Below are 14158 nucleotides of genomic sequence, written 5' to 3' on the forward strand. Positions count from 1 at the left end.
TATGATATTAACTGCGTTGTTTAACTCTCGGAGTTCCACTTTCGTTTCCTATTCGTTGCTTAATCGTTGTAACCTGGGCTGTACACTGGGGGATGTATGGCACAGATTTTTTGGTATTTTCCCCCACCTAATATATAATGATTGTTGTTATTCACGCTATCGGTAACTTAGGTTTCCAATGGCAGGAAGGGTCCAAGTGGGTTTTAGACACTGTTTGATGTTCTAGCACATGGTGTGAGGAATATGGAATGAAAATACTTAACTATGGAAAACCATGTAAGTAACGTGGTTTTGTTAAGTATCACAAGTAATTATAGTGAGGCTGAATATAAAGGTAATAAGGGTATAAACATGAGCTGGTGGGGCATTTGAACGATTTGGTCAGCTTATTAGAGGAAAACGACAAAGAAATCATTATATCAGGAAGAGAATAGCTTACATTAGCCATTGAGTCAGGCAGCGGATGTGCAGGTGAAACAATAATGAGGTTATCATTATTTAAGAGTGTGAAGAAAATCAAGCAAACATTCTGACTTGGATTATGGCACTTAGCGGGAAATAGCATGAGCAAAGATGGAAAGGAGTTGATTGAAATTTGTAGGCAAAATTGTAGGCATGGAGCAGATTGGAGAAGGTGAAGTGGACAGAGAGGTAAAGACATGAAATTATGCTTGACATGGTGGGTGGTGAGAGGAACCTTGAGATTCAGAGGAGATGGTAGATCTTGATGGAGCTAGTGCTAAATGGAAAGAGGATTCTAAAACCATGTTAGCCCTCCAGCTGCAGCAAACTTACATCTACAAGTGTACCTCTGACTATGGGAAAAACAATTTTGAACGTTCAACCCTTTTCTTCTGATGAGGAATTTGAAGACATAGATTCTGCTTTGGAAAGCAAAGAAGAAAGGCCTGATACCCCCATGCAAGGCACATACTGCCAGCGCCTTTGCCTTCACCATTCATCTGGGGCCCTTCTACTACACCCAATTCTTTGGATAGTTCCGTTAGGCAGTCTCATCTCTTATTATGGCCATTGATGCAGATCCTTTTTAGTTCTATTCCTTTCACTGTGGATCCCCGACTGAAAGAAGAATTGCTCTCCCTAACACCCTGAGGGTATTTTGACCTGGTGTTTGGCGAAGAATTTCGTAAACTCATTCTCCATAGAACTGAAAATTTTGCTGAGAACTTTCATCTGGAAAATCCCTTGGAAAACGAAGCATGAATTGCTTTCTGGAAAACATTACAAAAGGAGGAATTTCATGTATGGCTTGGGTTGCTTTTCAATTTGGGGCATATTCGGATAAATAGTTGAGAGAGCTATTGGAGGACCAGCAAGCTCCACTACATTGGCATTTTCACAGAAAAAAATGAGGGGAGATTGCTTTCTCATCATCTTTTAATCTTTTGCGTTTCAATGAGAATGCCGGGACAAATAACCCCGAGCCATCTGACAGGCTTTATAAAATTCACCAGTGTGGATCTTTTCCAAAAAATCTAATTAGAAGAATTGATTATCCCAATAGGAGCCCCTCCTAGGAAGAATCAATGCTCCTTTGATGCTGCTTACTTTTTTCAGCTGTATATCCAAAGGAAGTGTCTAGGATAAATATTTATATTCACTGTGCCATCAGGTTTCGTTCATCGGATGATGATAAAGACTGGAGCTGGAAATAAGGATGTTAGTGGGGAAGGTAGTGCATTCCTTTTGAATGTCTTCAGAAATGAGGGACATTCCATTAATGATGACAATTTTTGTCATGGCGTGGAACCTTCACAGCAGGACTCCCCAGGATAAAAAAACCAGTACTACAGCAATGCCTAGGTCATACTGGGGCAACTACCTGAAGTGCTAAAAAAAAATTGCTTAAGGGAGAAGAATTCCATCAGTGGCCAGATGATTGTATGTGTCTTGAAATGGTATGATATAAGAGAGGTCATGGTTTTGAGCACACAATTTGGTACAGAAATGGTTGAGGTGTCTGGAAGGCGTCATGCTGAGAAACCTCTAATGGTGGTCCAATGTACTCGCTGTGCCGGTGGCATGTATCATTTCGATTAATACATGTATAATGCATTTTCCAGTACTGCACTCTCAAATGGTACTATAAAGTATCAGCATTTTTAAGATAATGTTGTTATATAGCTGCAGTGGCATAGCCAGGGGCGGGGGTCCGGACTCCCCCAAAATATAAAAACAATTATTTTTCTTCATAAAAGAAACTAAATATTGACATCATGAATTTACAAAATATTTCTTTAACAAATAAGTTTATTCAGTAATGAAAAGTGTTAAAATTAGTTAAAAACCCTCTACTTAGTACCATGTTTTTCAAAAATTTCCCCCTTGGTTTTAGACCCCCCCACCGAACGAAATTTCTGGCTATGTCACTGTATAGCTGCCTTTCATGTAATAAATACAATGGGGAAATAGGGATTTGCATGACTTCAGGCATGAAGTTATCCCGTCACTTCTTGGTGCAGGTAGTGAAGAAAGACTTCTGGCATCTAAGACCCATCCCAAACATTTGCCCTCATGTACCCCACTCTCTGAAAGTACTTGCTAGGAAACACAGGATTCAGACAGAGGTGCAGAGTGCCACAGTGAATGTAGAAGGAATATGGTGACACACATGTGCAAATATAGCAAGGGTGGGCCTGGTATTTTTATTGATTGCTTTCTCTTGTATCGCCACAACTAATGGGAGCACTAAAAATCCTATGGAAGTCAATTCTTTTTGTGACATACAATTATTTGGATGAATAAAAAAATGCAAATCATTTCTTAATTTTCTTTTCTTGTGATATCAAAAGTATGTGTAAAAAGATGGCTCATCACATCATCCAATAAAATTTTTACCTCAAAAGCTAATAGTGATTCAGTCATTTTTTTCATTTAAGGATTGCAGTATGTCACAGATTTGGCAGGAAAGTGAAGACCTAGACAATGATGGACGAGCTGTAGATGCTTGACCGTATAGAGTTAAAAGCTGTCAAAGCTTCATGTGACCCACAAAGTGAGAAGGCTGGGGAATTGTTTGATAGAGAATGTGGATTTTTGGGGCATTCCGCTGCACGTTTGATGGCCACAATGATGGGAACTTGGATGTTATAGATTCCCTCTTTTTGTATTAACTATATGAACGATTTGTGAAGTTAAACATTACTTAGTTCTGTGAAGGTAAAGCATTCCTGCCAGATACTGCTGCAGAAGATTCATCATGGAGAACATGAATATATTATGAATGAAAAACTCCAGAGCTTTGATTAGATGCTAAGGGATAGTTCACCTGGGCTTTTAAATGACGATTGAAAGACCTGGTTACCAATAGGATCGGTGAACAGGGAGAGTGAGTTGTGTTTATCATCCAACGTTTGGAAATTTTATAATGTACTTCTGCTGGCTCCTGGATGTTGCTGTACTGGTACTAGGCATATATAAAACAACAGAAGAAGGGTAAACATTTCATCCCAGCTTTTAATTGTGCATAGTAATTTGAAAAACCTTCTCTTATCAACCTTCTTTAACTTTTTCAGGATCTCAAATGGAATGTTTTCCACACCAACAACTCTCCTTGCCTTCATATTCTATCTGGCTCCTTTTTTCCCATCTAAAATCTAGGTCTGAGATTTTCTTAATCTTCAGGACTTTCTTCTTTAATGTTCAATCTTTCTGGACTTTTCAATCATTCAACTCTTTCACATGTTCCTTCCACCTAACAAAGTACAGAATTTGTCACTACCTCAAATAAAATACAGATATCATTCCAGTGTCCATGAAGAAATAACTGGTTTTGGCATTTTTTATTCCCCATTTTGACTATTCTGATATAGTCTTTCTAGATATGCCATTTATGCCGTCAGCAAACTTCAGCACTGTTTCAACATATGTATATGGCTTATTTTTAATCCACAATTATCTGATCGTGTGACTCTTCCATAAACAATCTCTACTAGCTAAAACCTAGTTTGCCATGAGTGCCTCCACTTCGTTTCTACTCTATCAAATTCTACATACTGAAATACCAGTGTAATTAAATGGTGAGTTTTAAACACATTGGTGGGTATACACCAGAAATACTGAGGAAATGAAAAACATGTGATACCTTACCACTGAATATAGTCTGAGGTTTTTTTCATTTTCATTACCTTACCACTGGACAGTCATATTCAATAAATTGCTCATTTTTCCCCTCTCACTGGAAATTAAGCTACATTACACCAATATTTAAGACTGGTGATAAAGCTGAAATTAGTAATTACCGACCTGTAGTTACCCTCTCCTGTGTACCTAAAATAATGGAGAAAATTCTGGTTTCTCGAATAACTCCTCATTTTAAACATATTATAGTCCTACAGCGGCATGGATTTATGCGTGGTCGATTAACCTCAATAATGTAGTGGTGCTGCTAGATTTTATAGTTTGGTTTGGAGTCTAATTATCAAACTCATGTGATTTACACTGTCTTCAGTAAGGCTTTTGATCGTGTGAAGCACAAGTTACTAATACCCAAATTATATTCCTTAGGTATTCATGATAAGCTCTTAAGCTGGTTTGAGAGCTACCTAAATTCAAGATCTCTGATGGTTCGTGTTAATCATGATTTCTCTGGACCCTTTCCCCGTCTATCTGGTGTACCTCAGGGTAGTCATTTTGGACCTTTACTATTTTGTCTTTTTATTAATGATGTTTATAATATATATGATGATGTTGACTTCTTGCTGATGACTTAAAGATTTATCAGGGTTCCCACTCTAACTACATTATAAAATTCATGGTTTTTTCCAGGTTTTCACGGTCTAAATGTCATAAAATTCACGGTTTGTAGATAGGGCATTTTAGGCAGAAATATTGATCACGTTACAATCATCGGCCGCACGTTAACTGAAAATGTAACGAACGCGACAGATGCCTTGAATGCAAACGCAGCAATGACAGTGCTATCTCTCATGACGTCACATATCGTTAGCAAAATTCATGTCCGTCTAAAAGGGTGTGAGTGGGAATATGAAGAGACCAGGGTGGTAGGAAAGTGAAGAAGTGCCTGATTTTTTGCCAGGGTTAACGTCTTCCAATCGCAGGCTTAAGGTCAATGTGCTGTCATGGCACACATGGACCAATTAATAGTTGCGCTTTCGAATACACGTGTGCAGGTAAATGCGTGGACAGTGCCTGCACGTGAATGACCTTGATGCATGATTAAATAAAATACAGTTTTTTTTTTCTTTTAACCCGTCTATCGTAGTTCTACAATCAAGTTTGAGAGATTTTTAAGGTTTTATGACGAAATTCCCGGCTATTTCCAGGTTTTTTCACGGTAGACGAAATTCACGGCTTATTCACGGTTTTTAAGGTTTTCACGGTTGAGTGGGAACCCTGTTTATAAGCATATTGCTTCTCTGCAGGATTCTCTTGTGTTACAGAAAAACATCAACCAACTAGTGGAAATGATTTATCATTCAATGTACCAAAATGTAGTGTAATGACTTTCCATCACTCTTGCATGCCCTACTTTCATGAGTATACCATTACCGTATATGTCTAAATATAGTCCCCCCTTTTTTTCCAAAAATGTCCGTGGTAAAAGTTAAGGGGGGGACAACATTCAAACGCATTTTTTTAATTATACCCTAAAACTGAAGTCTCAAAATTAGGGGGGGGGGACTATATTCGGAGAAATACGGTAATTCCACTGTATTAGGTAGACCAACTGCAGTTTGTGTTTAGGTGTTTGGCTTGATAGCCAGCTGTCATTTAAGGTGCATCTAGAGCAAACTGCCTGCAATGCCTTAAAGAATCTAGGATTCATAAAGAGAGTCTGTCAAAATTTAACAACGTTCATGCTTTAAGGGCTATTTATATAGCTCTGGTACGCTCAAAATTAGAATACTCTGTTGTTAACTGGTCGCTTATTATAACAAAGACTCAATCCAGCTTGAACGGGTCCAAAATAAATTCTCAAATTTATTAATTACAAATTAGGAATATTGCAGTCTGATTACAATGCTTCAGATCGTACAACGTTCTTCCATTGATGCTCTTTTCCTTTACAAAATTATTAATTCTTTTATTGATTGTTCCCCTCTTCTTTCTTAAGTAAATTTTGATGCTCCCCGCCATAGTTCTAGAAATCCACACCCATTTGTTGTTAATTACTGCAGAACTAATTATGCCTTTACTCCCCAATATCCAGAATGATGAGGAATTTTAACAAACTCTGCCAAAGCTTTGATCACTCTATGTCTCTTTCTATATTTCAAAGTCAATTGTGGCAAAGTAGAACTCAATTTAAAAATTCTACTTTGGGAACATATTTATTCCTTAAATTTTATATTATTCTATCTACCTGCATATTTTATCCATTTATGTGCAATTCTGTTTAGACTTTTTAAAATTTATTTTTATGGGTTTATTGTATGTGTGTTCATTATTTTCTATTATCTGTGAAATTATTTGTAAGGCTATGGTTAATGGGTTATCCCGTAAATAAATGAAATTAATTTTTACGCCATGTGCGAGTGGAATAATCTTTATGTAACACTTTGTAGAATATTCACTCTTTTCTTTCAAAAGGGTGCTACATAGAATACTTATCTACCCACAACACCATCAAATCATACTGCAGCTAGAGTAGATTCCTGAAATACCATATATGTATTGTTCTGTTTTTCTTTCCTGTGGCTGGGTGTATTTATCCTTTTTTGCATGCTTCCACCAACACATTCGAACTTCCCTAGTACATTTTCCCCACCCCCTTTCTTGGGTGCTTGTTTTCCTATAAAGGTACGTTATATGTATCCTTAGACATATATTATTATTTTTTTGTGATAATAGCAGATTGTCTTATTTTGTCATTTTCTGTGTTACCAAGTTATTTAACGCTACTTATTTTTATCTGTGACTATTTTTAAAACATTTCATTTATTATTTTAATTGATTATGCAAATATTTAGTCTTAGTTCAATGAGGGGGGGACGGATGGAAGATTTTTTTGTACAAGAGGTCATCATTTTGAAGGCGTTGAAGGCAACACACTAGAATTTTTTGGGCTGTTCTCTTTTTTCTTATGTTCATATAGGATTTTCATTGCATAATGTTCTTGTATTTTGGTCGTGCTGAATATAAATTCATTAATTTTTATCATTTAATCAGACAAGGTGTTTAGTTTCATTGATTGTTCATTGGTGAATAGCCAGCATGAGCTTCTCAGTATTCTTTTGTCACATTCAGTGCAAATGTTAAACTTTTTTCTCATATCAGTATGAGGGAAACAAATAATTACTTCATTAAAGGGTCTCATCATTCTCCGTTAAGATTTTGATTTTGGAAATTAATAATGACCTTTTAAGAATGCCAAAAATCTTTGAGTAAGCAATAACAACAGATGAGGAATATGAATTCAATCGATTCGGCTTTAACTTGGTGAAAATTAAAGCTGAATGAGGATGTGCAACCTTTGTAAATTTTTACAGATTTTTATCGGGTAAGACAAATTTTGACACCTTATTGTCAAAACACATCTGATCTACCTAATAAAAATCAGTGAAAATTTACTAAGGTTGTATGTATTCATTCAGAAAAGGAAGATGTATCCAAGCATATAGCTAATAAATAGTCAAATTTGAATTTGCTTGATTGTTATTGTCTTCAAATTTTATTTTTTATGCCCTCATTTTTGATAGAGCACCGTCCTCTTTTTCACTTCTCATCTGATAACCTTTCTTCTGACAATTCATTTGCAGTTGCTGGATGATAGATCATGTTTTGCAAAATATATGCACTAGGGACAATTCATGAGTGCAATAGGTTTAAACCATTGCTGGCAGAGCACTTGATAATCTTCACATTAGGGAGATGTCATGTGGCAAGTAAAAAACTGGAGTCATGTTGTGCAGATTTTTTTTACCTTGAGTTAGGATGCCATCATAGTGCTGGTGACAGCCCCTAAAGAACTCCTATTTATACATGGTTGGCTCAGTTGTCACTGGTGCTCGTGTGCTGAAGTGGTGCAACAAATTACACATTTGGAAATGAGACACCGATGATCTTTTCTTAAAATAATGGAGTGATTTTTCTGCACCTCTGTATCCATTGTTCATGTACCTCGTCTATAGAAATTAACTGCAGAAGATGAGTATCACATTGCTTGCTGTAGCTCATGCTGGTGAGTTCATAGCTATTAAGAATTCACAAGAATTCTTATGATCCAGAAGAAAACTTGGTTTTGTGCATTCCCATTCCTCATATACTGTGTGCTGTGCATCAGACAGTGCTACCCCTTGTGCTAGAGATGTTTCTCATAGGTCGAGCAGATTAAGACCTTTCTACGGAATACAATGTCACGAGAATGCCTAAATGCACTTGCAATTCTCTCCACAGACAATAAGATGTTGTCCACAATGCAGGGTGATTGATCTGAAGTTTGTGGCAAGATAGAGCAGCACGTTACTTCATTTTCAGGAATGAGTGAGTATATTTTACAATTCCACCTATTTCATTGGGGAGGAGATAGAAAGTTGGGACAGTATGTACCCAATCTTCTGCACCAGCTGCCTCTGGGTTTTCGGAAGATATATTGAGAACGCTTCTTATCACAAAACCTTAATGCTAGACTTGAGATGGAATGCATAAATTCAGAAGAATGGGGTTTCAGCATTCCCTGCAGAATTATTTTGAGAATTAATTTGCATAATAACTTTATCAAAAGAGCCCTTGATATCCCTTTAAAAAGAATGTACTCAAGGCTGTAGCCAGAAAATTTTTCATAGTATTGAGGAATGTTAGACATTTCAGGGGGAGTTCATTTGAAGGGGGTACACCTGCAACTGTGCCTCATATTTTCTGGGGGTCTGAATCTTTCACCCTTTCACTCACTATCATGGCCTTGAAATTATTAGGTTTTTTTACCACTGGTGAACCCTGGCATTATTCATTCATTTAGCAAAGGAATTTGGAATGAGTAGAAATTGAAGAAACATAAGTAGCAACTTTTCAAACCCATGAAAATATTACTGATGTCTCAATAAGAACTAGTGATGAAACTAGGCAAGATATAATACAATCATGGTTACACACCCACAAATTGGCTTACTTCAGAAAATTAATAGCAAAACTGTACCTGGCAATCCAACAGCAATTCTTCCAGCATTGCTGTTGTTTTCACAGCAAAAGATATGCATTATAATAGGTATATTTTCATGCATTCAGTAAAATCTCACCCTTGATTACTACAACTTAAATTTCTTGGTTCTGAGTGATTGACATGCAATGGTATACCATTCTTATAAGTAAGGATTACTGTGGGCTTCTAACTAAACTTATACCAGGCTTGTTACCATAAAATTTGAGAAGTACTAGGTCATCAAACTGGTTTCTCATTAATAAGAAAAGCAATCGCTTATCTTCGGAAATGCTATAAAAGTTGGAAATTAATGTAGGCCGTGAGCAGTGATAAATGTCAAAGTGTAAAGCGGAAAATAGATTTTCCACAATAATGCTCATTCATGGAATGGATTATGTGGGCTTCTGGATTCTATTCTGATTCCTCTATCAGGACTAATTTTTCTCTCATTTATGGTCGTCCCCGGGATGAGACAAAACACTTCCCTGTTTCATACACCAATTTATCACAAAATATAGATTGATATGCATACATAAGTGCGGGGTGACAAAAGAACATGTGCAGAAATGCACGTTTGGGTATAAATATTTAGTAAAGTGACATTTACCACGAACATTTTCACTTGATTCCAGCCATCGCAAGCGCTTTCTCTCCTGCATCTGAAAATTCATGAGAAAAGGTATGAATTTCATGAACGAAAACAATCAAGAATTATTCATTCAAAACTCGGACACATACCTCTTTCGTCAGCAACAGAAACGAACTCGGTTTTATGAACGTTGCTGTAGTGTTTCAGAAATTCTACTTCGGCGGGCTTGAGAACTTCGCCAAGCTGCTGCAGCGCGTTCAATATTTCTGCCTGTTAATAACACAAATTTGATATTTAAAAAATGTTTCACTCACCTCGAAAAGAATAAGTCAAGGGTAACCACGGGCCATAACACAACGACCAACCTTCTGCATATCTTGCTCCACAGTTGCACTTTTCCCCAGTTTGATGTCTCTCTCCACTTCAGCGAGCCGCTGCCTCAACTGATTTGGTTGTCTTTTAGCAAACATTTGAATAACATACGGTGTTTTAAATGCTTCGCTAATCGCCGCTCGTATAGCCTGAGAAGAATAGTAGGCAATGAATAGGGGCCGGTAAACAACTTTCAAGCGGTTCAAATAGTTACCGCGAAACTCTTACCAATTGCATCGCACTAAGCTCATCAACAAGAGTTACGTCGCCTGAAATAAACTTAGACAGGCTATCATTAAGCTCTTTGAGTTGCTCCATGGTTTCTTCCTTAGACTCCACATACTCCTCGTGAGACATTTCGTCAATACAAGCTTCCAAGTCGGAGAGTTGATTTACTAATCGATCTAACTGATCTTCCAAATTTTGTTTCAACTTCTCAGTTTCAGCTTTACCTCGAGATGCCATGACCAAGATTTTGCTCCACCGGGAAGGATAATTTCTTTAGACACCTCAAAATTTAATAAGCAGACCATTTGTGCAACAATTGAGTTGAGGAAACCGCATCACCGCAGCGAGAATAATTGAAAATTAGATTACGACGATATAAGACATTATCTCCCCTGAATATTTGACAATTCGTAGAAAATGGCAGCATAATTTCAGTGGTTAAACAAAAATTCATAAATCAGGAGTTAAAAAGGTAAATAATGTGGGTTTTTGTTACTTGTCCCACGGTTCGCGAGTAGTTCCCCTGCTTGGCAATAGATGACAAGCATGTTCCCAGTTGGCCATGAGATCCACGACGTGACTGCGGGTGCTGGTGGACTAAAGAAATATTTGCCATTGAACGCCAATTTTAGGACATAATACATAAGTAATTGCATTCCGTCAGAAGCTTAAAAGTAAAGGAAAAAAAACTTTTTTTCCTCCCCGTAATTGTGTGAAGACCCAATCCTGACCTTTAACCCTGCGACAACACCCGAATGAGTCACGGAAACATACGAGCTAATCTCCTTAGTTCAAGAAAGGTGCTGTTGTTTATGATTAATGGGATATATCTATTATCATCGACGATTAGTAACGTTTATATTAATTCATCCATTTTAATATTTGTCATTTAATCTTTATTTAGCTAATTAACAGTGATATTTATGCATTTTACAGGTGATTTTCGAAGAAACTGGAACGAAACGAAAGGTCCTTCTATGAGGACTCCACACTCATTACAACACACGTTGCCATGAACTTACCGAAGGGAAAACATCAAGGTGGACAGAATCCAGCAGGATACCAACAGCGCTTCAATGGAAAGTATCCTTTTAACAATATTAGTGACTGTCGCCAAAATAAAAAGTAAGTAGACCTAAGTTGGTGCTACATTTGGGAGGAACCTCACTCGCAGACAACAATAGCCGGTAAGTTTAATTTTTCGCCATCACTTTTCTGTTTTGTGAATTGGTGCATCAATTGTTATTGTTTTCTATTTTGATTGTAACGGAGTATTTTTGGTAAATGTGCAATCTGGATGGAGTGTCCTTCAGAGGAAGTGTTTAGATTGTGATGTGACGAGAAACAGCATTCCTAGAATATTGAGTATTGTTGATTGTGAATATTCGTGCTGAGGTTAGGGGCTTGGCAGTGGTGTACGAGTTGACTTTGAGTTCTTATGAATAGTATTTTTGGAGCTTAAGCGTATCAGGAAATAATATCTTTTGAGCAGCCTGTTAGTTTTTACCATAGTGATAGTGGCGCTCCTGGATAATTTCTCTATTCATGTGTGGAAACCATTCTGTGGGATTAAATTTGATTATTACTAATTTCATTTACGTTGTTGGATTTTTAAATTCTAGCAATGGGTAGAATTGACAATGAAGGTATTCTCTTCGAATTCTGTAGCTGTCATCGGTTAATTAGTCAGTATCGACGTAAACTAAACCGACATGGCATGTAGTAACCTCGCGGTCTAGGTGCTTGTTATTTCAGAGCTATTTACGTAACTTTTAATTTTTTACCTATAATATATTAATCCACGTTAAAAATTGTAAGAAATTCATAATGTCCGAGTGTTAATTGTTTAAATTCAAGGAATTTTTCATGTTTTGATGTGGCTTCTTCTCTTTTAATTTCTATTCACCAGTTATTTACAACGATTGATATGGAAGTTTTAAGTGTTGAATTTGAGTCCCCTGAAATGCCCATTTTAGAAATTCACCGTATTTTTTAGTTGGGAATATCATAACGTGCAGATAGTGATGGACTGTGAACTTAATTTCGTATGTTTTTACAGAGAGCATGTTATGTTGTATTGAGTTTGTAGTAAACAAAGGTGCGTCGGGATATTATTAAATGTGTACGTGTGCAGAGTTCCTACATTTTGTGTGGTATACTCTGAGGTGCAGAAAACCATGCTCGAATGCAGGTTTTTACTTGAAGCTTGTGTTTTAGCCTTCATCGGATTGGATATTCAATTTAGGAATATATTTTGTGCAGTTATAGGTATCAATATATGACTTTATAGTGGTTTTCATGTCCTTTGAGGTGCTTCGTTACATACGGTCGAAAAAAATTCACGTGCCAGGGCAAGTTGACCATGTGAATTGTGTAAAATGTTCGCAACCATCTTTAACGTGGCTAAATATGCCGTTGTACACATGTCATTAAGTTTCCTGTCTTTCTCGAATATCGATTTGGTCGTGTCAACATTGTGCTTGCTGGTTATGTTTCCGTCTTCGAGAATCAGACTTGAGAAACGTCGGCGATCACTCTGCTTTTGGTATTACTTGTGAACTAAATCCTCACTTCATTAACTTGTCTGAAAACGGCATTTTTTAAAATAAAAATATGGTACCCTTTTCCACAATAAATGCTCAATTATTGTTTGTAGCTCAGCATGTATCACAGGCATTGGATATGCCTCGGCTACACTCGAGGTAATCGTTTCTATATTCCTGTAGGGTGTGACACCTAAAGTTATTGGTGTAATGACGATATTGTATCAAACAATATTATTGGGATACACCAGACGTTTTACTCCCATGAAAGTTTAATGAAAGAGTGCTGTTTAAAACAAAGCCTGTCGTCTTAGGACTGTGTTTATGTGTAAGTTCTCGGTCCACTAATTAGCCATCAGTACATCTTCATGATTATCTGTAATATACTGCTATAGTGACCAAGGTAGATTGAGGAAGTTTTGCCTACAAGCAATGTATTGAGTCAACGTAGAATCACGGTTTTTCCTTTTGTTCCTACCATAAACTTTCGATTTAGTGATAGGTATATGGTGAAATTAGATTTTGATTTTTTTTGTAAGAGGACACATTTTTGATATGAAGGCATGAGAAGTAATTTTTCTTTTGTCCAGAAGCATATTATTTACTGCCCCATTTTAATCTACGTTTAGGTAGTGTCCAGTAGGTTTCAGCTAGGGTGTTAGAGTTGTATCCAAATGTGTTAACCAGTGCTATTCGAAAAGGAGGAGGTAGCAATCAGTTCCCTTATTGGTAAACACTTTCATGGTTCAGCCTTGTATTTGTGGGTTGTTGAGATTGGAGAATACACTTGTCAAAGTTATATCAATAAAACTGCATGTTTATTGGGGAAGATTGGGACTAGAAAGTCGCTTATTCCTTCTAACCCATGTCCCTTCTTCCATCTAAAGTTCCTCCATTCGAAAGTTCAATGTGCCCAGAACACAATCAGTGTTGTTCAAGATATGTGGCATAATTTGGTTGTTAGGATGGATTGTAAACTATGGTCAGTACCAATAAAGAAAGTGTGACTGTACTGCATCAATTTATTCCGAGCTCATACTTTGGTGGTACTGACCAAGATGTATGGAGGTGTAGAGTAGGTATAGATTTAATTAGAAATCAAGCTTTAGTTCTTAAGTTGAACAATGTAAAAGAATCCTGAGTTATGAATTACTATGCCCTCGTCAGTTTAATCCTGTTGAGTCATTGTGGAGGGTTTTCATGACCATAAATATTTTGTCTGGAATTGAAATCTTTCAAGTTTGTCTTTAGCAATTTTTCTCATTTGTTCAATATTTCTTTTGATCTTTGGTCAACATTCTTTTG

General features: G+C 36.9%; 2 protein-coding genes across 3 annotated transcripts in view; one reads left to right on the forward strand and one right to left on the reverse strand.

Moving 5' to 3' along the window:
* Positions 1-9607: 9607 nt before the first annotated feature.
* On the reverse strand, positions 9608-10814 carry LOC124163212 (protein LZIC-like). The gene is made up of 4 exons (XM_046539956.1): positions 10311-10814; positions 10076-10231; positions 9860-9980; positions 9608-9780 (listed from the first exon to the last, which is right to left on the reverse strand). The coding sequence occupies exons 1-4, from the start codon at positions 10545-10547 to the stop codon at positions 9740-9742; spliced, it is 555 nt and encodes a 184-aa protein (XP_046395912.1). The 5' UTR covers positions 10548-10814; the 3' UTR covers positions 9608-9739.
* A 195-nt stretch (positions 10815-11009) lies between these two features.
* LOC124163211 (eukaryotic translation initiation factor 4 gamma 1-like) overlaps positions 11010-14158 on the forward strand; it is a 183082-nt gene continuing 179933 nt past the window's right edge. The window contains exons 1-2 of one of the 2 annotated variants that reach the window (XM_046539953.1): positions 11010-11110; positions 11247-11393. In XM_046539953.1, the coding sequence (XP_046395909.1) occupies positions 11323-11393 (71 nt within the window). In that variant the 5' untranslated portion in view covers positions 11010-11110; positions 11247-11322. The other variant, XM_046539954.1, reaches the window with a different exon arrangement.

The sequence above is a fragment of the Ischnura elegans genome, chromosome 8 (assembly GCF_921293095.1).
Source record: "Ischnura elegans chromosome 8, ioIscEleg1.1, whole genome shotgun sequence".
In the NCBI taxonomy this organism is placed as follows: Eukaryota; Metazoa; Arthropoda; class Insecta; order Odonata; family Coenagrionidae; genus Ischnura; species Ischnura elegans.